The sequence below is a fragment of the Eretmochelys imbricata genome, chromosome 27 (genome assembly GCF_965152235.1).
Source record: "Eretmochelys imbricata isolate rEreImb1 chromosome 27, rEreImb1.hap1, whole genome shotgun sequence".
Taxonomy (NCBI): Eukaryota; Metazoa; Chordata; order Testudines; family Cheloniidae; genus Eretmochelys; species Eretmochelys imbricata.
This window is the reverse complement of record NC_135598.1, coordinates 10,436,939-10,460,839: the sequence shown is the minus strand read 5'-3', so window position 1 is coordinate 10,460,839 and position 23,901 is coordinate 10,436,939. Positions and strand designations below refer to the sequence as shown.

The window sequence follows — 23,901 nt, the reverse complement described above, 5'->3', positions numbered from 1 at the left end:
TCACAAACATTTATAAGAACATCAAGAGCGTGGAGGAGCATCTGGAATTTTTTTTAAAAAAAAATTATTAATAATAATAATTAAAAAATAAAATTAAAACACAGCAGGAACGCAGTCCTGGGATAACAGTACCATAGGAGTTGTTTAAAATATCAACAACATGCCGAAAAAAGGTGCCTTCCTGTACAGTACTCTGAAACTAAAATCTGCAGCTGTTTCTCCCTCCCCACCCCCCTTTCTTCGCCTTCTTCTTTCTTTCCTTGATATTCCTTTTCTATAATTTATGGCTGGAAGGCGCTGCCCGCGGAGGCTACACTCATGCTTTTCAGTTTATTATCTTTCTTCCACTTCATTCTTCTGTTTTGGAACCAGATTTTAATTTGCCTTTCGGAGAGGCACAGAGCATGGGCGATTTCTATTCTCCTCCTGCGGGTGAGATATCTATTGAAGTGAAATTCCTTTTCCAATTCTAGGGTCTGGTAGCGAGTATAGGCGGTTCTTGCCCTTTTACCGTCTGGTCCAGTCATGTCTGGATAATACGGACAACATTGGTGTTCGGTTTGATTTTTATTAAAAAAAAAAAAAGGCAAATTATTAACCTTCCCCGGACAATCACGAACGTTCACTTGGTAATTTCAAAATAACACCCCCTCCCCCACGTGTAAGATCCCCCTCCCTCCATCGCCCAGTTCCGGCATATACAATTCAGTATTCACAATTTAACCTCGCAGACTAAAACCCTAATAATTCCTCCTACGTTTGTGTGCTTGGATCTGTTAAATATTGTCCTTAAAAAGACAAGACAAAACAAACAAACAAACAAAAAAAACCCTGTTCCCGGTGCAATGGATCTACTCCTGGTTTTTATTTTGTAATGAGCAGATTGTCAAGAATACACACACCAAACGTAAAAATAAAGGGTTGGGAGCCCCATCTGTGCATAGAGAGCCTGTTTTAATGATCAGTTCTTTCCTTTCCTTTTCCTCACCCTCCCCCCCACTTTCCCTCCCCCATCCGCAAATACCCCCGCAGTTTTAAATTACCTTTTTTTCTCTCTCTATATATATATTAAATAACCTCACATTTAGCGGCAGGGGTTACAAATCACCCCCCCCCCCCAACAAGCATCAAAGGCAGTTTTCTGTTTTAAATCAACGATCAGATAAATAAATACAACGCGATAAATAGCTGGATTACTTAGCAGGCGCCTTCAAATAAAGCCAGGGGAAGAAAGGAAGGAAGAAAAAAAGAAGAAGGGAGGGGAAAGAAAAGGGGGGGAGGGAGAAAATAAAAAAAGCAGCTGTACCATGGCTAATGTGAAGCTTCCTCATCCACGGGAATATCTGTGGTGTCTGCCCTTCTGTGGCTGCTGTGGATGTAGCGACGGGCTCAGCCTGTGCCCTGGGAATAATGTTGCTGTTTATTTGGGTGCCCTCTTCGGTTCCCGAAGACGCGCTGGTCTCGTCTATTTCTGTGAAATTTGTGTTGGTGCTGGCAGAAGTAGCCTGGTCGGAGGGGGACGGGGCGGGTTTGCCTCCATGGTTGTCGCCGTTGGAGCAGGGCAGGGACTCGGGAGAGGACAAGGAACAGCTAGACGCTTGCCTAAACCTGCTCTCCTGAGCGGGCGAAGGGAAGCTGCGGGAGCTTTCTCCCCCAGCCCCAAAGTGGCTAGAGGAGGCTGAGCGGTTGATGCTAAGGTCCATCCCATTGTAGTTGTAGCCATAAGAGCTGGAATGCATGGTGCTTGAATCTCTGTACGAACCGTTCATAGAACTGCTGGTCCCATAATTTAGCAACTGATAGTCGGGGCCATTTGGATAGCGCCCTGAGAACGAGTTTACAAAGTAAGAGCTCATTTGGGTTATTTTGGAGGGCTTGATTTGTGGCTCGTGGTCGTTATAACCCTGTGCTTGACGATTTATGATGTATTAATGAATTATAGCAATGCACTGTACTTCGTTTTTGCTATGTATGCGGCCAAATATGGGGGGTGGGGGTGCGTTTGGTAATCACGTGCTTTTGTTGACCAGTCGTAAATTCTCACTGATGACCTCAAGAGGTAATTCATGCTCTATGGTTACAAATAATGACGATCTGAGAATCGTTAGGCCCAAGTCAATGCAAGGCTTCAAAAAAAAAGAAAAAAAAAAAAATCCGTGAGAGAGAGAGATGGCTCCATGTTGGCGGACTGCGCCACCTACTGGGGACACGGTGACTTAGCAGGCATGGAGGGTGGCTACCCACCCTTCATTAAAAAAAAAAAGTCATTTTTTGGCAATTTGCACTCTTCGTATATTAATACTTTTTTTAAAAAAATGCGCAAGTACCCCATTTTCATCCCGGGAATCTGTTTTCGTGGTGTGCTCTTTGCATGGGGGTTGTTATCTTCATTAAATGATCGCTACTCTGTTATAATAATGGCATTGGTGGGGTGGGGGGGGTGAAGGGGGACGATAAGTCACCTTTGGAACTGGAGGTTCTGTGTTTGCATATCTTGGGGAGGGGGGGGTGTGGAGAAAAACCGGAGCCTGCTGAAAGAAAACCATGTGTGCTTTATTTATTTAATTTATTTATTTTCATTGGCACAATGAAAGTTTGGCTTTCTTCACCTTCTCATCATATTATCAAATACACAGTAACACCTTGTAATTCTGGAGGGGGGGGATGTATGTGTGGAAAAAAGAGACGGGAAGGGAGATCAGCCGTTGAAACTGGTTGACAATGTTGCTTTTAAGATATTCTTGATCATGAATAGCCCCCCGCACACACACTCCCTTTAAATAGAACATTGTTCTACCCCCCTTCCTCCCCCATAGGCAAACCTGCAAGAAATATTAGGTAGCCCTGAAAACCTGAAATTTGACCAGGGTTTTGCTTTGTGCAAGGCTGCTATTTTTTCCCCAGGCAGTTTAGGAATTTCAAGTGCTTGTCTGCAACTCCTTGGAAATTATGCGCCATATTGAAAGTGACATATAATTATAATAATTACAGGCAATGAAAAGAGTGGCAATAATAGTAAATGTCCTACAGCTTTGGAGCTTCTGCATGAATTGATTTTAAAAGTGACTGGCATTAAAACAGCTTGTGACATGAGGGAATGCATCCATACATAGGTATTTTTGGGTGGGTGGGGGGAAGGGAGTAGTTCTTTTTAAAGGCATGTTTTCTCTCGTGAAGCTTCAGACATTTTATTAGCATTGAGCTGAGCAAGTTTTTGTTGTAAATCTGCTGATCCCAAGAAGAAAAGGACTTCCTTTGGTTCCTTTTTTTAATTAAAAAAAATCAAAGAAAAGTTTACTTCATTGCAACTACAAGACACCTCTTAGTTCTTTAGCGCAGAAGAGACATAACGCCCAGCTTCACAGCCTCCGAGTCCAATGACACTGTAAAGAGAGCCATCTGAAAGGTGTGTGTGGGTGTGTGTACATATACATGAAACAATCTAACTGTACTTAGCTTACCGGGGTTTGTTTGTTTTTTTCGTGCTTAAATAATTCCCATCGTCGTGGAGTGAAAAAAGTTTCAACTAAAAATAATTTAAAAACAAAACAAGTCTGAAACCTACCACATGTGCATGTCTACAATGCACATCTCCCTGATTTTGGAAAGTGAAATAAGGGACCAGATGTTTGAAAGATGCTAGACAAACGTTATGTATCTTTGGTAGATAGACGAGAGCATATTTTTGCCTCTTTCTTTGATTTATTATGTATATGGAGAGCTTTTCCTCATAACTCTTTTGACTGTAACAATAAACAAGAGCCATCTTAAAGCAGAATGTCAGCTCGGAGATATCGTTGGTGAAAGGTCCTGCATTTAAGATTAGGCAAAAAGGGGGAAAAGCAGATTTATCTCTCAACTGTAACTTCCGTATCCTGCATGGGTGCTTGTCCTTGCTGATTAGAAGAGAGTGTCACTCGCAGACAGCAGCAGCGCTTGCTTTGCTAACAACCCCTCAGCTCCACATGAATGGCATATTTTCATAGACAGGAATAATAATAACGATAATAATACCAAAGGGGTGTGGATGAGTCCGAATACTTTGCTTTTATTAGAGTATTCCATGGCCATACCTAAGACAAAGTACAATCACAACACGTACAAAAATTAATAAAATATATTTTTTCTTGTTGTTGCTTTTGCATCCTTTTAGGTAGCACTTGTTCCTTCAGTAGGTTTTCTCTTTAAAAAATGAAACTAATTACAAAGAGCCCAGGGTCTGATTAATTTACCAAAAGAAAAGCAACCGGGGAAGGGGGAATCTATAAGTCAATCGTGCATGAAACATTTTACAAAATTAAGACAATTAACACCAAAAATGACATATATTGCAGCACCTCCATTAAATACAAGAGTTAGCGGGTTACTAACAGTGACACCAAGGGTAGAAACACAGGTAAGAGTTCCAAATTATTATTATTATTTTATTTTATATTATATTTGGAGGAATAGAAAGGGGAAAAAAAACTCAACTAGAAGCCTGGTTTTTTGTTTTTTTGTTTTGTTTTTGTTTTTTTTTGTTTTTTTTTGACACGACAGATTAACGGAACACGAGTCCAACGGTGCAAATTTATGGTGGTGGCTCGCCACCTTCAAACCGTCTCGGTTATTTTACAAAGCGTGCACCACTTGGGGTGCATTTTCTCTTCCACTCCAACCCTTTCCCCCCCTCCACCCTCTATCTCCTCCAACTGTTGGGATATTCTCTCTTTCTCTTAAATAATACTTTCACTCCGTTGCTTTCTCCTCCTCCTCCTCCGCGCTCAGCTGCGTGGAGTTGAGCAGTTTATTTTCCTTTTTCCATTTCATCCTCCGGTTCTGGAACCAGATTTTGATCTGGCGCTCTGTCAGGCAAAGTGCGTGTGCGATTTCGATCCGGCGGCGCCTGGTCAAGTAGCGGTTAAAGTGGAACTCCTTCTCCAGTTCCAGGGTTTGGTAGCGGGTGTAGGTTTGACGGCCTCTCCTGCCACTTGGCCCGAAAGATGAACCTGTTAGGCAAGGAAAGGAGGGGGGGGAGAAAATACCCAAAGGTTTATTCTAGTTAAGAGGTGCGTAATAATGCCAGGGAGCCGGCCACTTAGCACTCTAATCAAGGGTGTGTGTTTAGGGGTGGTGTGGTCTTTTGCTTCCTTTGCCTTCCCCGCTAAATACTTTTACCAACCAAATATCATCTAGCCAAAGTGCCCAAGACTCCTTTCTTTGGCAAAGCCAGCCCTCTAGCAAACCTCCTGACTTGCTAGTTCGCCTTGGAAAGAGTTGCTAATTTGTCTTCGGTTTCTGCAATGCCTGCTGCTTCTTCCTGCTGCTTAGCTCAAAGGCAAAAAAGTTCCACGGGCACCTGGGCAGGAGGGTTAATGCAGAACTTGCCAGATAGTCCAGGACCGTGCTTTGAAGAGATTGCTAGATCTGTCTTATTCCATTATGTAAAATCTCAAGGTGCCCCCCCCCTCCTCCCCACACCTTTCAATTTTTCCTCCCTACCGGCAGCAGTAATAGATCTGGGCATTTAAGCAATAATGAAGTGTATCGATCTAGACAAACTCTGTGCATTAAAGGGGATACAACACTTCATGTCCCTGCACTAATGGACATCAATTTGGAACTTAAAAGGCAACAAATAATGAATGTAAACATGGAAGCACTATGACTTCTTTCTTTCTTTCTTTCTTTCTTTCTTTCTTTCTTTCTTTCTTTCTTTCTTTCTTTCTTTCTTTCTTTCTTTCTTTCTTTCTTTCGGATTGAAGAGATAGCACTTAAACCAGCTATACATCACAGAGAGAAAAAATCTCTCCAGGCAGACTTTTCATTATGGGTGAGTTTCATTAAAAATGTAGTTCTCGCCTTTCAAATATTTAAAGACTTTTACATTATTTAACTCCAGAAAGGGTGGGTGTGTGGGGGTGGGGGTGTGTGAAGTCATCCTGTCCTTTTTTTGTGAATAGATATCTCTCTGTATGTGTAGAAGACACAGAGATAGATAAATCATTGTAACTGAGTGACATACGAATTAGAGCGTGCAAAAAGAAAGAAGATACGTGCCTCTCTAAGTATGGCACAAACTTGTTGTTTTTTTTTTCTCTCTTCTTCTTAAAGGATCCGGCTAAAGAACTGGGATAGAGGAAAAAGACTGCCATAAAGTTTGGGGTTGTGTCAGAAACAACTTTGAGTCTCGTACTTTGCCTGACTCGTCCGGCTGGAAGCTGGATCTCAACTAAGCTTTTCCTGTTTCTTTTGCAAAGAAGAAAAGGGGGAAGGGGGGTGGGGGTGTGTGTGTGGGGGAAATAAATAAATAAAGAGAGATTTTAAAAAAAAGAGTAACTCACTATTGCAAGAGTTCATCCGCTGCATCCAGGGGTAGACGGGAGTGGAGCACTTCTGGTCGTCGCTTTCCCCGAAAACAGTTTTGTTCTGTGCGCAGTCTGTCTTCCGCTGATCTGGGGCAAACTGAACCTGGTCATCTAGGTTTGAGGTGGCACAGACAGGGTCCTTCTCTCTGTAAAAACCAGCTGACCCATAGTCACAGGCTGTGGTCCGGCTGTAAGCTCCGTTAGCTTGCTGGTAATAAGAAGAGGAGGGATAACCCTTATCTTGGACGCTAGTGGCTCCATAGGTAGCGGGGTAGTGTCTTAAAGGATCCGCATATCCTGAGGCATATAACGGGATTTGTCCCAGGAAGGGCTCCTGCCCAGCAGCCAGGCTCACCGGGAAGGTAGAGTTGACAAAATAAGAACTCATTGGGAGGAGGCAGCCGTCCTTTCCTGGCTTTATGATTTGTTGTGTTTTATAGTCCAAATGGTTTAGCTATTAGTAGTATATCGGAGATTGGGTTTTAGCTGAAGGGGGATGGCTGGGTGCCAGCGAGGGACACAAGGAAATAGAACCATCTGATCATGGACTGACCAATAGCAAGAGTCTGAGATTACAAAATAGCACCCATGAGGGGCTTGCATTGCACTGGGGACCCCCAGAACAAACCACCCAGCCCCTCTTTTTCCTCGCTTTTAAACAACAAAACTCACCCCCTTAACCAAATACGTACTATCTGAGAAAGATAAATCCCCAAACGTTTGGAGTCTTTAAAACAATAATTAAAAAATAGACCAAACACACACACACACACAGACAGAGCGATAGATATGGATATAAAGATATATACACACAGAGAAAAAAGTTAAATCCCTTTATTCTGAAAAGTTTAACCCCTGGTGCCTGTTATTGATTGCAGACCATTCGGGTAATATTGCTAGGATATTTTTTTTGACATAAAAAAAACTTTTAGGTGTTTTTTGGGGGGGAGGGGTATTATTGAGGGTGGGGTAAATAGGTCTCATTTGTTTAATTAGCCTGGGTTTAGGATGGGAAGTGTGTTTGTGGTGGCGGGGGTGGGGGGAGAGAAGAGAAGTCAATGTTGGTAACTTATTTCTCATGGTTATCTAATTATCATAGATTGACAGAGAAGAGGCTTCCTTTTAAAGTATCGTTCGCCTGCCTCATCAAATTCTATGCTTCGTATTTATTTTGTGAAAGAGCTACAAATCTATGAGATTGATGGGAATTGAAGTATTACCTTTATTCCGGACTAAATACTTACAGAGATATAGATATATGTACCGAATTGTGCCCTCTTGCGTTTTATTGTTAATACCAAATCTTTGTGCGACCCTTTGCAGTTAAAGGCAGCATTCGGTTACGGTCAAGAAGTGTCTTTATTGATTGTCACTGATCAAGATTTTTTTTTTTAAAGGCTGTTGTTTGGCGTGTCTATTGCCTATAAGGTGAGCGATGATCCTGCTTTCATATTTTATCACCCTTTCCATTTGTGTCTGGCCCCACTACGAGGTCCCTATTTTTTTTAAAAAAAAAGTTTAAACCTCTTTAGGAATAACCTCGAAATTCCGGGTTTTTTTTCTCAAACTGGGGCGAAAGACCAAATGAAATGAGTTTGGTCTGGGCTGGTGGCTCATGTTTCTGCTTTTATTCATTAGCTGTAGGTGTGTTTCTCAATGGCTAGTCACCTCCTCTTCAGATTTCTGTACGCGGAAGATCTGGTTGGATTTAAATATTTTGCTATGCATTTTAGCTGTGGGAAATTGTCATATCCTTCAGAAACTTCCTCAACAATAAAATTGAAAATTGATTGGTTTAAGGTGCATTTCTAAACTTCTATCTAATCTATCTATCTATCTATCCCCATACACACCCCACTATGTATCTACCTGTCTATCATATGCAGTGAATTTTATACACCACACAAGGTACACACCTGTATGTATGAATACACGTTTGTGTATGCTCCTGGTCTAGAATTACACATAATTACATGATCACTGCAGAACTTCCAATGCCTATTCTCCCTGATGGGGGTTAAGTATTTAGGAAACTGTTATCTTATTAGGAGCTAATTTATTTTAAACATGTTTACAGCTGTAAAGCTAAGCCTACTTCATGCCATCACTGCAATGGGCACTCGACTCAGCGTAATCTTTATAATTCAAGGAAATAACATGTAAAGGAAGTAGTTTTTCTCCCCTCCTTTCTGACTGATATCTATTATATTTGTTCTTACAGAGTTTTCCTTTGTGTATGGAGTGGACCCAAACCTACGCAGATCTGTTTTATTGGCATGGGAACATGAGATTAAAAGAGAAACTTGACTGTCTATTGGGGAGAAAAAAAAAACCTCCACTGAACACAATGAAGTTAGTTGCTTTGCAGGAGGCAAACGCTCAGGCATTTGATTAGAAAGTTACGCAAAATTTATGTAAGAGTAAAATCAGGAACATCTGGGATGATTTGCACAGCATGCGGAATCTGGGCTATGAAGTATGAATTCCTGATAATTAAATGAGTGAGTAAAATCGCTGAAAACGTTTTCTTTACTTCTTTTTAATTATGATAGTTGTGAAAATGTTCTTCCCTAAGCATGTTTAAAGACTGTTTCCCCCACACATGGTGATGTAGCGTTTCTATGAAACACAGCTCAATTTAGCATGCTTGTGGCTAAGGCTATCTTGTCCTACCTTTTGTCTGTAGTAATTTTTATTTTTATTGTGAAAGAAAAAAAATAAAATTCACTAATTGAAACTCGCCTCGCGCTAATTGCTTATTGTTGATTATTTAGAGGTGTTATTTAGGCTGGAATAATATGCCGCGCCCTGCTAAAGGAAGATAGCGCTTCACTTAATATTTATGGACTTTTAGTGGTAGAAATATAAAAGAAGAAAACTTGGTATAAAACCTGAATTAAGCTTTTGTTCCATTTTGGAAAAAAATATATAGATCTTAAAGTGTCCATCATCCATATACTCAGACCTGCAAGATGGCAAGTTTACCATCTGTAACATGCGGCAGAGTATTCAGAATGCATTCGATCACTAGCTAGAATTGTGTGTTTAGTGTCAAGTTGGTCTCTAATATCATCTGAATAGCTTTTTTCAAAAGGTATCTTAATTTTGTTTAGAAAGATGCTTGGGCTATACCCTGAGTTGCTTGCTAAACTTTTAAGATAAATCTATGCGAGGTTTCTTATGGAAAATATTTTGCCTAAGGATGTTTCTAAAGGCAACCAGGCATGGGGAGTGGAACATAGAGACCTTAACATATCGGTTGCTGATACAGCTTGCAGTGTGGTCACTGTGTCTTCCACTGTATTTTCTTTGCATATTTTCATTCAGAACTGGGCCTCGTTTACTTAAGAAGTCTTTGGTTTTATTAAAAAGAAAAGAAACCACTAGTCGGTGTAGTTGCAAGAGACAACATAAGGAGGAATAAAATGTTTCATTTAGCACTGAGAATCCATCTTTCCCTACTGATTGACATAACTCGACTGGCAGGGTATAAATAAAGATTAAAGGGATTTATTTACAGCATGTACATTCGCAGCTCTCTGGCTCAGAGAGTGCTGGCTGGGCTTTTTTCTCCATTTTTGCTCTTCTGCTAGCAAATGCCAACTCCACAAAGCAGAGAGAGAGGCAGATAAATGAGGGGATTCAAACAGCGCACAAATATTTTGAAATGCAAACAGAACAGAGAATTGCTTGTATAAAAGCTAAGCTAGTTAAGAACTTTGTGGAAAGTTAAGAGAAGCTGGTCCCAGTAAAAAACGGGTCGCTTTTTTTCCCTGTCGAGTTGGGATTCTCAAGCCTTCTGAAGTGACAACACAGCAGGACCTTCCCAATCAGGGGACTTATTGCAGCCATAAAGTCAAGCTAACACTAAGACAACACTTGAAAAGCCTTGTTACTGTATTTAGACATATAAAGCTATTAACAGAGGAGGAGATTGCTCTTGTAATATACAACCTCACTCAAATTCCTATTAGAAAAACGGCATAAGGATTTTTTTTCTACATTGTTGGCATATTTAAAACAATGACCCCTGAAGGTGTTTAAAAAATAATTCTCTCTCCATCCGCACATAACCATTTGAAACTTAATTTCCAGCAATTTAAGTTTAATTTACCTGACTTCCCGTGCAGTGCATAATAACCTCGTTAATGGGATCTTTGAAAAGAAGCAATAATAATCTACCATTGTTCCATTAAACAGTGCAGCTAATAATTAACAAAAAAAAAAAAAAAGTGAGAGGAGGGGTTGCGGGAAGGACCTTGGGGTAGTAAAAAATGTATCCATATTACCTTATTTCCGCTAAAGGAAACCCTGGGAGGGTTAAGGGGAAAGAAATCTTGCTAGGGAAACTAAAAATAGGGGAACAGAAACGGGTGGAAGAGAAATCAAAGCATGAAGCATGTAGGTTGCTTGGAGAATGCTACAGAGTGTGAGCAGTTACAGAATGGAACAAGTTAATCATGGCTGTTATTAGTCAAAAGGAGAAACTTTTTATTTATTTTAACATAGTCTCTGGGCATCTCACTTTCATATAGGGGAATGTCCCTAGTCTAGACATAAACAGTTGCCAGGAAACTGTGTGGTAGTAGGAGAAAACGAGGGAGAAAGAGAGAGAGAGCTTTTAAAATAACAGGCTTGCATTGTCCTTTCAAAGCCTACTGTATCTTAAAAGGGATTCCTCTTAGCCTCTCACCCTCTGCTCCCTGCCCCAACCATCACCTCAGTGTAGTGCACACCACTAGACCTACCTTTTACAGACCACTCCAAAATGATCATTCGAAACAATAAGCGAACAAACAAATAAATAGTTCATTGACTTTATAATTAACTCAAATCTCCTGCCTTCTTGTCTCCTCATCTAATTATGGCTCTCATTTCACAAGCTCACTTGCTGTGTGTGCTGTCAAGAAATAACCAGCTTTCTTTCCTCTTTTGGTTTTGTACTACATAATAGATAACGTATAGATAATGAACTTATATAACTTGAAATCCTCGGCAATGTAGCAGGCCTCAGAATAAAAATGGATCTGGTCTGAGGTTCCTGTACCAAATGGGAGGTCACATTTGTTCCATTTCCAGGAGATATACAAACGTGCAATGCATTTATAATCCACTACTCGAACAAAAATGTAGAAAATGGAATTTGTTAACCAGTTTCAAGGGATATTAATCACCGAGAAATATTTAAGCAAACCGAAGTTTTCTTGCATTGGACGGTAGATGGCAGCAGACCGCATAAAATGGGCTGGAAAGCAATTTATAACAGAAAAGACATAAAGAGAAATAGACCTTCCGTTTTTAAAAATAAACAGCTAGGTGATGTTTAAACTACAGGAATTCCTTAATTAGCAACTTATCTATGGTCTAGCGAAAACATTTAGATTTCATAGACAATCAGACATTAGAGGGTGCCCGGGGTAAAGTGATTAAAAAGACTTACTTGGAGTGACATTTATCTCTTGGGTTCTACAAGTGGTTTCTCACACAGCATTTAAAAACATCAGCAGACATAGATTCTGGAATTATGTTATTTAAATGAAATGAAATAATCATTTTTCCCCCTTTTATTTTTAAAGAACAGCAGTAACCACGGATTCTATAACATTTATGGACTTAAAAGGAAAAGCCCTTCAGCTGGCTTTTATTTTCCCCTGTTATGTATCAACACGTAACAGCTCCTTCAAAAATATCTTTTGAAAATTAATTTTTGTTTGCTATTTCCACCGTTGCTATCATTTACTCTTGCCCCTACAATATGCAGGAATAGTCAAGCCGGGTGATATAAGTCGCCTTGTCATCTATTTTTAATGGTTAACTCATTGGTGCCTTCCTTAATCAATATCCCTTGCCATGCATAAACCTCGGATACTGTGTTATTTGAAAAGCATCAGAAAACAGGAGCCATGTGTCTTTTTTTTTAAGTCCTGCAATAATGAAAAGGAACATTCAAAATGACGTGCCTCACCGAAGAAGTATTTTCTTAAAACCAAAGCAACCATTTCGTTCAGAGGAGAAGCTATTCAAATACAAGGATGTTTTCACACCGCACGGTAGCAAGCGGAGGAAAAGGAAGACAGAAATAAACAATAAACGATATTTAGGGATTTACAGCTCCACAGACGAGTTACATTTGCAGGAGCATTGCAGAACGCAATAAAACCCACCCATCCTCATTCCCTCCCAGCATCCTCGTTCATTTGGAACTTTCACTTTAAAAATAAACGTAATCATAACGTTGCAGCCCTGTAGTTGCTCTTATTCTTATTATGTTTTCTAGTTTCCAGAACCTTATTCTACAGGACTGTGGTGGACTGCCCTCTTTGAAGAAACCACCCACGTAATAATGACCCCGGAGAGCAAAACAAAACCCAACTGGCTTCAATGCAAACTTCGCCAAATTACTGGGCTCGCCTGAAGACAGGCAAAATGGCAAGATAATTCTGCTCGGGAGGGGTAAAAAATAAAACATATCCCAGGCAACAAACCAAGTAGGGTTTGGCTAGTTTTTTTTTTTTAAGGCAATATCTAAAAGACCCCGTCACCGAAGACCACAGCAGCCTTGTTTCCAAGTCAGATATCTAAGACAGTATATCCAGGTGATATTGCTGTCTTACTGTCTCTGTTAATCTTTCTTTCTTTCTTTCTTGGGGTGGGGGAGGAGAGAGGGAGTTTTATAATTGCATTTTCTCAAAGCAAAAAAAAAAAAAAAATCAAATGAAGAGAAACATATATTATTCCCTTACCTTTTGACGTCCATTTCTGTGGTATAAGTTTTTTTTTTTAAGCAAGTAGCGTTTGTTTATCTTTTAGCTGACAAATATTGTCCCAACCTGATAGCCGTCGATTGTCTCTCTGACTTGTGATAGCTTCTTGCATTGCTGTCATTTGCACAGAAAATGGAGTAACTTCCCTCCTTGAAAAATATCAGCCTCCACTCGGTACAGAATCTCCACTTCCCCTCCATTACTACTGAGACTCCAAAATCAGCAGGCAAATTAACACAGGAATTAAAATAAAAAAACCTTTTAAGTCTCTCTCGCTCTCTTTTGGGGGGTGAGAGTGCGTGTGTCTTGTGTTTACCCCCCTCCACCACCTCCTCCCCCTTTTAGCCCTTTCGAGTTTATACACGAAAGTAAAACAATGTAAAGAAGCAAGAGCCCTATAGAGGACACTGATCCGACCCAAGGTACAGCGGCCAAAAGAATGGTGCAATATAACCACATGGGAAATCATAAAAAGTTCATGTTCACGGTTAGCAGTCCACATGACCGGCTCTGGCCAATCCCAGAACCCAGCCACTCATAAAGTTCTATCACAAAGTTGTAAATTTTCATAAAACAACAAGGAATTTATTGCATTTCTTCATGACTGCTTTACCGGCAGTCTTTTTCTTAGACGCCATCTTTTATTTTTTAAACAAAAATATAAGAATATGCAAAGATCTTTTTTTTTTCTTTTTTTCCCTGGTGGGGGATTTAATGGAGGTGCCAGAATCAGACCTTACACAGAAGGCTAAAAAAAGATTTTTAAAGGACAGGCGATGTTCAAGCAGCGGGTTTTATTTTAACCTTATTTAACTGTGTAATTGTGAATCCTTCTGCTAAAACAGAAAATGAACCATTGCGGGCGTCGGAGAATTTGGAAATAGAGCAAGGCAAATATATTGAAAGAGAAATGCTGTCTGTATCTAGAACGTAATCTAACCCTATGTATTTATGTGTCACTACGTATTTAGGATCCAACACACCACGCACTCAGAACGTTAATTGGAAATCCTGACACTAGGTAATTTTCGTGTGTGGAAATCACGGGCGGGCTGTAAGATTTGCTACTACGCTGATAAGATGTGCTTCAATAGATTGAGCATAATAAAGATTTAAAAAAAAAATCCTTAATTCAGAGATGCCCATCGCTGTAGAGGTACATGTCCCAGGGACAATAGATCTGGCCCAATACAGCAAGACACCTTTCACGAGCAATAGGAATTTTCTGGAACCCAGTTTTCGCTCTGGAAAGAGTGTGTATGAAAACACATGACAATGGGGGGATTTGATAAGGGAACATTTAGTTTTCACCTTTTATTCTCTGATCAAGTGGGATTTCTGTGTAAACGCCATAATATATGATCCATATAGTAAGTGGCCTAACACCGTGATTTTTTTTTTAGTAATGTGTTACATTATTTTATCTAAAAGCTTTAATATTCTTATTTCGGCATCCCACTGTATTAATAAGTGGAAATCAAGTGTTGTGTATTGGGAGTAAAATGAAAGAAAGATATTTTATTAAATGTTTTCAGCTTCCGTGAGAAAGAAAGAAAGAAAGAAAGAAGCCATTTAGCAGCTACACCTAATTCCACGCGGTCTGCTATATTCGTATTCCTATTACACACACATTTCTAGAACTGCGTACATCTCCTACTTGAAGAATACGTTCGTTTATTGCGTACACTGGAAATGTTAAAAAGAGGGGGAGAGAGAGCGAGAGAGAGAGAGAGATGCTCGCAAGTGCTTAAAATTAGTTACCGTTGTTTTGCATTGTTGATTTTCCTGAGTTTAATTGGTTTCATTTATTTTATGTGTGTTTTGATGTTAAACATTATGCCGTGCTAATGAAATACTTACAATCCACGATAAAGCAGTCGAAAGGGGGGAACAACAAACCCCAAACCATAGCAAAATATCTTGTGTCCTAGGGAAAGGGTCAGATTAGTCACAGGAATGAATATATAATATAGAAATAGGGGTTTTTTTTAATTGTTTCTTGCTTCTCTGCTTTTACCTTTCCCGTCTTTTTTCCCAGTAGAATAATCTCTGAAGATATTTGGAGGAAGGGAAAAGAGTGAAATCTGCAAATCCATATTCTTGGCAATTGTTTTTTTATACCCGACTATGAGTTTTATTTCGCTAAATGTTTTAAAGTCTTAACATTTGTAGAAATGTCATTAAAATGTTAAATACGACTGTTATGCTGAAAATTATCTGGTCCGAATAAGATGACGTATCAGGGGAAATTAAAGGGGATATTTTCTTTATATCCAGAAATAAACAACTGAATTCTAATAATGCAAACACATAAGAAAAGTGCAATGAACTGAACACAGTTTTAGACTATTGGTGGGTGTTTTTATTATTATTATTTTGAAGAATAATAATCACAAACCAGGAAAAAGAAACTCGCTGCTATTAAATAATCGTCTACCTTGATATACACCGCTTTACTCAGCACAATATTAATTCATTTTTTCTAATGACTTGAACAAGGAAGTGGTCCAGTAAAAATATACACAGACAAAAACAGCATCGCAACCAGAAAAGAACCACAGAGGTTACAACAGAACAAGCGATCATCATAATTCATATTATGTACAGAGTACTATATACGCTATGTATAATTTCCCTTCATACTTTCAGATCACATTTTCTAATTAAAGGTGCTAACACGGCCACATTACTTCATACCAAAAAAGTACACAAGGAAATACAAACAGGGAGATTTACAAATACTTGTACTGTATGAAGACTCACATAGAAAAATGTGTCTATCTGACTCTAAAGCCACATTTAATAGGTAGATATTATTATCCATTCTATTGTACAAAAAAAAAAAAGAGACTAACATAGGTAGTATTTTTTTTTCAGTATCAGGAAACAGAATGCACCATTCTTAGGCTTGTTTTTATTTTGATTTCATTTATTTTATATATATATATATAGTCCTTTATGTTTAGGTTTCACGTTTCCTGGATTAGCTTTCTGGACTAAAGTCCCCTTCACCCAAACCCATCCCTTTCATTCTTCTTCATCATCTTCAGCGTCTGGTTTTTCCTGGCTATTTGAACTGGTGCATGCAGTTTTATTTTCTTTTTTCCACTTCATGCGTCTGTTCTGGAACCAGATTTTGATCTGCCTCTCTGTCAGGCACAAAGCATGAGCGATTTCGATGCGTCTTCTTCTGGTCAAATAGCGGTTATAGTGGAATTCTTTCTCCAGCTCCAGGGTTTGGTACCTGGTGTAGGTCTGACGTCCTCTTTTCCTGTCAGTCCCTGTGAAACAATAAATTAGAATCAAATGAACTCTGGGTAGCTGTTGGGTTGCCTTTTTTGTTTGTTTGTTTGTTTGGTTGTTTTTTTCTTTAAACATATTCCAGATATTGTCCATAATAGCCTAGCTATGTAATACACCAACGGCAGATCCCCAGTTGTTTCCTCAAAAGAGCGCTGACAACTTAGAATCCGATCCTTGTATTTTTGGAAGAATATAACATTCTAATAGAACACACACACACCCATCGCATATTTAATTATTTTTCTTATCTGGGGAGCGGGGGGAAGTGTTACCTATTTTCAGATTGTGTTTGTGTGGGAGAGAACTTCAACAAGTTTGCTACCACTTTCATATTAAAGCACTTGTTTTTATTTTTTAACCTAAGAAATTTCCCATTAACCAGGGAATAAATACATTAATAAATACTTTCCATAGCTAGATAGAAGCCTCTGCTAAATATACCATTTCAATTATTTGTCCTCTGTTAAAGCTGTCATCATTTAGCCCTGTTTGTAAGCTGCGCAATGGTCTTAATTATTTAATGGAATATTTTCTATATTACATTGCTCTGGTCTACTGGCAAGGGGCAGGCAGTGGTTGACATGGATAATGTTACTTCCCCAGATGAAAGTGGGGTATTTTTTTAAAAATCTGTCAGAAAGATGGGGCTGCATAACCAGAGGTTTTTGAAGAGGATATTTTTATCTACATGGGAACAGGCTGAAACAAAGACTCGGCAGTCAGCCGGCATTACCCGCAACTATTTAGTTGTCTGTGAAAGGGGACTGGAATGAAACCAGAGCACATTTTCGTGCCATTTGCTGGAATTCAATTGGAAATAATTATGCAGCATCATGATGTTTGTGGTTTCTATTCAGTTGATACCCAGGATGGCCAATACAAGCCCTCGACATCCATCCAAAACATTCCAGTGGACTTTTTTTTTGGGGGGGGTAAGGAAGAAAAGACTTATTAAAGAAAGGAAAAGGAAAACGGCCAGGCGAGCTGTAAAAGGGGCAAGGAAGTAAAATGTGCAATTCTGTGGAATGTGGGTTGTAAAATCTGTTGCGGGAAGAGCCATAAACTGTTGCTGAATGGGGAATTGCTATACTATCTTCCCATCGCGGATGAAATTCCACAAACGCAATTACACGGTGGGCAAAGGTGGTGGTGGGGGGGGATCTCTAGGAGCAGGTAGTGTTTTAGTTTTAGGCACTGCAAACCACAAAATATGCCTCTTGGAGGGCTTGTCTTCGCAGGAATCCAGCATATTCGCACGACTTCAAAATCCTCCCTAGCCTTGTTGTTATCCTGTGGCACATTTTAGAAAGAAGGAGTGGGGAATCCTTAAATCGAAAGGCAGAGATGAAGTGTTCACAACCAGAAATATTTGGTCTTTGATATATCAGCTGTAAAAGTGAATGAATTATGGAGCAGGTAATGGAAAATACTGACCACAAATAAGTATAGGGTAAACTCTTGCTTGCTCAAGCGCCTGCATTGGGCTTCCTTCAACTGGCACATACATTGGGCAGGAGTTTGTTCTCCCCTGAAGTTTCCTACCAAGACACGTTCAGACTATCTGGCTTAAAGTTAACTCATCAGTCAGGAGGCTATCAAGTTGCAATCTGGCAAATCATAGGAAAGTCAGAGCTTTTAGTAGCACCGAAATGAGCTCACATGTTCCACACTGCTTTCAATGGGGCAGCAATCCTTTTTTAAAAACCTGCGTTTAGAGTGAAAACGAGATATTAATATTTCAGTTTGCTAGGTAGTGGTCTGAGAAAGACCAGATAAGAATTAGAAATGATTTCGTCCAACAAAAAGAGAGAGAGAGAGAGAGAGAGACAGGCCAGCGTTTTCACGCCTTATAACCAGTGCATTTCTTAATTATTGAAATGAATTCAGTTTATTGGGAAACCAAGGGTATGTCAGAACACTATCTCTTGTAATGAATAAGGATATTTATTAAATGTTAATTGACACTAATATGCTGAGAGGACGCATGTTTGTGAATGAAATATACGTATGCCAGCCGGGATGGGTGCATTAGACAGATTTGTATTTTAAATACATATGCTAAGTAGGCAGCTTCACTTCATGAGATCATGTCCCTCTCCCCTTATCTTGTGGTGAGGAAACAGAATCCACAGTTCCACGGCCAGCGTTTGTTCATCACTCTGACAGCATCATGTGGGTCTAACAACTTTTGGGATCTGGTGCAGGCGCGTTGTCTAATAAGTCCAATGCAGGTCCATTACCGCTGATCAGCACCTTATCCAGAGCTTCTCCAATAGGCCATGAAAAAGCATAAACACGCCGACCCTGATTAATCAGTGATTCTAGCCGCTGCGTTATTTACACGAGACCCACATCTATTTATTTATTTATTTGCTCCCCTTCCGCAATTTCATAATTTTGAAAGCAGGGATTGAATTGCAAACCGGAATTATGTGTTGCCGTTTCTATTAGACTAATGGTCACATTCAGGGCTTAATTGCGCTGTCTGGGACGTTATGCTAAGGGTCTGGTAATTAGCGCTCTAGCAATCTTAAACAAGCCAACAAAATTAATTAATTAATTAATTTTATTTAAAAAAAAAAAAAAAAAAAAACCCTGCGAGCCGCCTGTACGGAGTTTCTTTAGGAACAAGCAAACAAAACATTTTTAAAAAATAGAGCTAAGTATGGGGACAATTAGCTAATGGTTATGATTTTGCAGCCCTACCTTTCCTCGCTAAGACAAACTGCCTTTTGCATCGCATACACGCAGCACCAGCCGCTCTAATAAATATTTAAAGCTAAAAGGATGGCTTTATGGGGATGGGGTGGGGGGTGTCTCTCTCTCCCTCTCGAAGGCAGAGAGAGAGCGAAAGAGCGTTTCCTTTTCGGCGAAACGTCATAAAAGGAGTTGGGGACAATTCCCCCCCTCCCCTCCCCTCATTTCCCCCCCCTCTTCCCGCACGCCATAAAATAATTTACATTCCCCCCCCCCCCAAAGGCGACTTTCTTTAAGGAGGCTTTTGACTTACCTGTACTCCTCATCCAGGGATAGATCCGGAAGTTGCTCTCGCTTTGCAAGTCTGAGTCCCTCTGATCCGTTTTGCTGCAAGTCTGCTTGGAGGCGTCTCCCGGGCACATCATCGAGAGGTTTTGCTCAAACGGAGAACAGTGCATGTTGAAAGAACTGGTTTCCAGGCCGTAGCTGGTGGAATACATGCTAGAGGTTTGGGGGTGCATGCTACTCCCATTGGCGTAGAGCCCAGGCATGCTGGTAGCAAACGAGGCGCTGGAACCGGATCCATACCCCGTTCGCTGGGTATTGGAGGCAAAAGCGCACGAAGTTTGCTCAGGAAAGACGCCGGATGGGAAAACTGAACTTGCGGCTTGATATTTAGAAAATAAAGCATTCGCATAATACAATGAACTCATAATTTGGCCGGGTGATTTGTAGGCCGGGACGTTTTAGTGTCGGTTTTACGAGGTACCGTGATATATTACGGAATTAGAGTCCAGATTTACACCAAAAAGGACCCCCTTTTTCCTCCCTGACCATGTGACTCCGGGGCACGTGATTTTGCCCGCTCCAATCAGCAGCCAGCTTCCCCACTGGCTCCTGGTAATGTGGAAAAAAAAAAAAAGAACTAGAGTATGGCTGGATTTATAAAATATGATAAATAATGGATGTGATATAAACCCTCCAAGATCTATGCGAGAATGGGGCGGAATTGTGCTGGAGTCGATAAGCAACCTGTAATCAGTTTTCAACTGAGACGAAGGGGGGGGGGGAGGGAGGCTAGAAACACTTTGGTTATAAAACAGCATCTTTCTCTCTCTCTTTTTGCTGGGAGAAATAAATGAACGGGGCTCTCTTTATTCCTTTATTGATTCTGTCTAAAATTCCTTCCTTCGCCCCATAAGATTTCCACTGTCTTTGTCGTAGTTTTTCAGAAGCCTGTACACCCTTCCCCCCACCCCCTTATCTGTAGCCCTGAAAAGACAAATGCCTCATTGATACCTAATACTTTAGGGTTTTTGTAAAAAAAAATAAAAAGAGCTATTCGGCCGTATATTTAATTCATTCTCGTGCCACGGGCGTTGAGCTGCGCATTGAGCTGGCATTTGCTTTCCTTGTTGCGAAAAATAAAGACTATACAGATCCCTTGTTTAGCTTGTCAGCGGTTCTAGGGCAGCCAATTACAACTATAAGTAAAGCGTTACCAGCTGGCTGCTTAGCTTTCTGCTGGGGAAGCAGGGAGATCTTCCAAAAAGTAACCTGTCTCTCTCTCTCTCTCCCCCTTCTCGTTTTTAAATCAAAGCCTTACTGAGAAATGAGAGGATAATGATTGATCTGCATCTCAGATTTTCGCTGTTCCGCCTTTCCAAGGTTCTGTTGAAAGGGAAAATAACCCTCACGCACACACACTTCAGTAGTTCCATGCTGGAAGATATCAGGCAAAGCAGGAAGGGTTAGCATGTCAGCCACTCAATTGCATAACTGACAATTCTGCAAACAGATTAGGGGATGGGGGGGGAGTGATTCATTTCTGAGTGATTGGGATTCATCTTGGGGAAACTGGGAGTAAGCAATGAAAGAAATATTTACCTTGAGGAAGGATTTCCACACAGCCACCTAATCTGTCAACATATATGAACTGTTAAAAAACAACAGCAAAACAATCCATCCCCCCGCCCCACACACTTCCAAAGAAGAAAAACCCTGCGAGCCAATTCAGCCTCTGCCTCCTCCAGCCTTAATAGCAACCTAAACTCTTCAGTCTCGCTACAGGGTAAGCACTCCTTTGACTGCAAGGTCTGCAATTCTGACACAATTGACTTTTATTTCCTTTCTATCAAAGTAGTCCTGGAGGAAATGAAGCAGAGTAAAAGAATGATGTCACGGGATTCTCGCTTGTAAACTTTATTGTAACTTTCTTCCGCCGCTTCCAGGTTTAGACAATAGAACAAAGTGATGAAAGAACAACAAAATATATCATTAGTTCCCCCATAAAGTAATTCACGTATACAGTATACATTCTTTTTCACAGTAAACCTAAGGATCACTTTACAACTTGCTCCACTGTGCGCATGCTAACTAAAGGAGAGAGGAGGAGAAGAAGAAGAAGAAGAAGAAGAAGAAGAAAAGCCTTTTGGAAGAGACACAAAATTGTAAAAAAAAACAACAAAAAAACAAAAAACAAACAAACCCCCAAACCAAACCCCAAGAACAGAAGCAAGGAAAGTGACGAAATAATAATCATAAAAGAGAGGGAGAGACAGAGTAGGAGAGATAACTACAGCATAAATAGGCAGTTTCATGTTGTCGGGATGTCTGTTTCAATAGCTACCTCCAGTACATACAGTTAACCACAACAAAAAGGAGGAGGGTTCAAAAGTGCACAATATAATTTCACATAAACTCCTATAGCATTGAAAGCAGAGTTAACCAACCCCCCAGCAAAGAAGAGAGCGAGAGAGAGAGAGAAAATTCACAGTCATGTTTTACATAAGCTATTGCGATACACTACCACTAGTTAATAACTGGCGAAAGGCTAGAAAGACCTCCGGATCTCTTTTGCATACTGTTCATTGTACCAAAGGACAATCAGGGAAAGTGGGTGCTTACAGCTATATTGTTTTACAGCAATAAAAGGGTTTCCCCCTCTTTTCTATGCATTGTTTCCCCTCCCCCCCCCTTACATTAACTGCCATTAATGTAAGAGTCAGGATCCCATCAGACCCTTAGTGCTTGCCTCTCAGTTCTTAAAAATCTTATTTCTTGTCCCCCTTCTGTCCGTCCCCTTCCTCATCCACCTCCTGGGCTCTTTCCATTTTCTGTTTTTCCAGTTCTTCCTGCTCGCATTTGCTGCTGGGAAACTTGTCTTTGTTGTTTTCCTTTTTCCATTTCATCCTTCTGTTCTGGAACCAGATTTTGACCTGCCTTTCTGTCAGTCCCAGGGCGTGCGACACCTCGATCCTCCGTTTGCGGGTCAGGTAGGGATTAAAGAGAAATTCCTTCTCCAGCTCCAGGGTTTGGTAACGGCTGTAGGTCTGCCTCCCCCGTCTGCGTCCAGCGGCTGCTGGGGGGTGGCAAAGGTTGGGGGAGAAGAGAAGGAGGTTGAAAGATACATAAACCAGGCTCCGGAATAGAAAGCGAAGGGGGGGGGGGGAGGAAAGGAGAGAGGAGACGCAGAAGCAAAGGCAGGAAACAAACACAGAGACAGACCCTACTCTTCTATAATATTACAAAGGTGTGTGTGGGGGGGATAACTCTCAAGGAAAGCGTGTGGGGGTGGAAAAATCACACAACCCACTCTCCCAGAGCGGGGCTAGCAAAAATGGGTTCACTTGCAAAAAAAAAAAAAAAAAAAATCTCTCCCCACTCCTTTGTAGTCAAAGCACAGTGTATAGCTAGACCCCGGGCGAAAACCAAAACCAGAACAAAACAAAACACAAAAACACCCTCAAATGAAGGCGCTTTCAGGCTATAAAAGTGCAATAAACTTTAGGGGAAGCGCCCCACATTGAAAGCCCAGCTCTCCACAAGGAGAAGAAAAAGGTCTCCTTCAGGGTAATTAAACTATAAAGCAATTTACAAGTGCAAAAGTTTACCCCCATAAAGCAGTAAAAAGTCACTGTGGAAAGGGGATACTTTATGGGCTCAGGAAATGCCTCCTCTCTGCCCTTTCTATTTCGCCTCACCTTGCGGTCGCATCCAAGGGAAAAGCTGTGTCGGAGAAGGACTCTGCTCTGAATTCTCCGCCTCTTCCCCCAGGCCGCTGGAAGCTAGCTTGCAATCCGTGTACTGCACCAAGTCCGATTCCTGGGCACTGAACAGGCTCTGTCTTTGCAATGGGTCGTATCCATAGAAGTTGCTTGGGTCCCCATGGCACGCTACAGCGCAGGGATTCTGTTGGTAAGGGGAGCTGGAGAGAGAGGATGCTCCGTGGTAGAACTCCTGAATTTGGGTCGGATGCTGGAAGGTACCACCCGTGCTGGGTCCATACACAACTGTGGGTCTACCTCCAAGATCCTGAGCAAAGCCACAGTCATAGTAGTTGGGGCGCAGAGAGTCCCCGGTTTTGTATTTGGAGAACAGTGAATTGACAAAATAAGAGCTCATTTTAATTTTTTTTTTTTAAAAAAAAACCACGGGAATCTATTAGCGCAGAAAGAGCTAAGATGCTAAGCAACAACAGTTTGTGATTTCCAGGAATATAAAAGGAGGATATAATCAAAACTCTAAGCCTGCATGATATTGAATTCCTGCTCCCCCCCCCCTAAAAAAATCGCCACTTATAGAGTTCTCGCTTTACATTTCCAAGAAGAGATGCCAGTTCATAAACAGTTTTCAGTGATTTACTTCGGCGCAAATGAGTTGTTTCATATTTTGCAGTGTCTTTTCATGATCATTTGCATCTATTACCAAAACCTCATCCTATTGGCTTCTCCTTACTCCACACGGACTCTGCACTGCATGATTGTGAAAAGAAGAGTGTGAGGGAATAA

At 40.7% G+C, this 23,901-nt stretch overlaps 4 protein-coding genes across 5 annotated transcripts; all 4 read right to left on the bottom strand.

Annotated features, from left to right (window-relative positions):
* Positions 1–281: 281 nt before the first annotated feature.
* HOXB5 (homeobox B5) lies at positions 282–1,906 on the bottom strand. Its single transcript, XM_077806349.1, has 2 exons — positions 1,307–1,906; positions 282–529 (listed from the first exon to the last, which is right to left on the bottom strand). Exons 1-2 carry the CDS (start codon positions 1,854–1,856, stop codon positions 282–284), a joined length of 798 nt encoding a protein of 265 aa, XP_077662475.1. The 5' UTR covers positions 1,857–1,906.
* A 2,782-nt stretch (positions 1,907–4,688) lies between these two features.
* HOXB6 (homeobox B6) lies at positions 4,689–7,881 on the bottom strand. Its single transcript, XM_077806487.1, has 2 exons — positions 6,324–7,881; positions 4,689–4,988 (listed from the first exon to the last, which is right to left on the bottom strand). Exons 1-2 carry the CDS (start codon positions 6,733–6,735, stop codon positions 4,729–4,731), a joined length of 672 nt encoding a protein of 223 aa, XP_077662613.1. The 5' UTR covers positions 6,736–7,881; the 3' UTR covers positions 4,689–4,728.
* An 8,257-nt stretch (positions 7,882–16,138) lies between these two features.
* Positions 16,139–19,824, bottom strand: HOXB7 (homeobox B7). Its single transcript, XM_077806350.1, has 2 exons — positions 19,425–19,824; positions 16,139–16,392 (listed from the first exon to the last, which is right to left on the bottom strand). Exons 1-2 carry the CDS (start codon positions 19,822–19,824, stop codon positions 16,139–16,141), a joined length of 654 nt encoding a protein of 217 aa, XP_077662476.1.
* Positions 19,825–22,164: 2,340 nt separating this feature from the next.
* Positions 22,165–23,515, bottom strand: HOXB8 (homeobox B8). Of its 2 annotated transcripts, none has more exons than XM_077806344.1 (2): positions 23,095–23,515; positions 22,165–22,472 (listed from the first exon to the last, which is right to left on the bottom strand). In XM_077806344.1, the coding sequence occupies exons 1-2, from the start codon at positions 23,513–23,515 to the stop codon at positions 22,165–22,167; spliced, it is 729 nt and encodes a 242-aa protein (XP_077662470.1). The 2 variants fall into 2 exon arrangements, with proteins under 2 accessions (XP_077662470.1, XP_077662471.1); XM_077806345.1 differs by having other exon boundaries at positions 22,165–22,469.
* Between the last annotated feature and the right edge of the window lie 386 nt (positions 23,516–23,901).

Coding starts and splice junctions, on each gene's coding strand:
- HOXB5 (XM_077806349.1), bottom strand. CDS start 1,856: ATGAGCTCTTACTTTGTAAACTCGTTCTCAGGGCGCTATCCAAATGGC. Junction 530..1,306: donor GAAGCTTCACATTAGCCATG/GTACAGCTGCTT, acceptor CGTATTATCCAG/ACATGACTGGACCAGACGGT.
- HOXB6 (XM_077806487.1), bottom strand. CDS start 6,735: ATGAGTTCTTATTTTGTCAACTCTACCTTCCCGGTGAGCCTGGCTGCT. Junction 4,989..6,323: donor GCGGATGAACTCTTGCAATA/GTGAGTTACTCT, acceptor CTTGCCTAACAG/GTTCATCTTTCGGGCCAAGT.
- HOXB7 (XM_077806350.1), bottom strand. CDS start 19,824: ATGAGTTCATTGTATTATGCGAATGCTTTATTTTCTAAATATCAAGCC. Junction 16,393..19,424: donor TCCCTGGATGAGGAGTACAG/GTAAGTCAAAAG, acceptor ATTGTTTCACAG/GGACTGACAGGAAAAGAGGA.
- HOXB8 (XM_077806344.1), bottom strand. CDS start 23,515: ATGAGCTCTTATTTTGTCAATTCACTGTTCTCCAAATACAAAACCGGG. Junction 22,473..23,094: donor CCCTTGGATGCGACCGCAAG/GTGAGGCGAAAT, acceptor GCCACCCCCCAG/CAGCCGCTGGACGCAGACGG.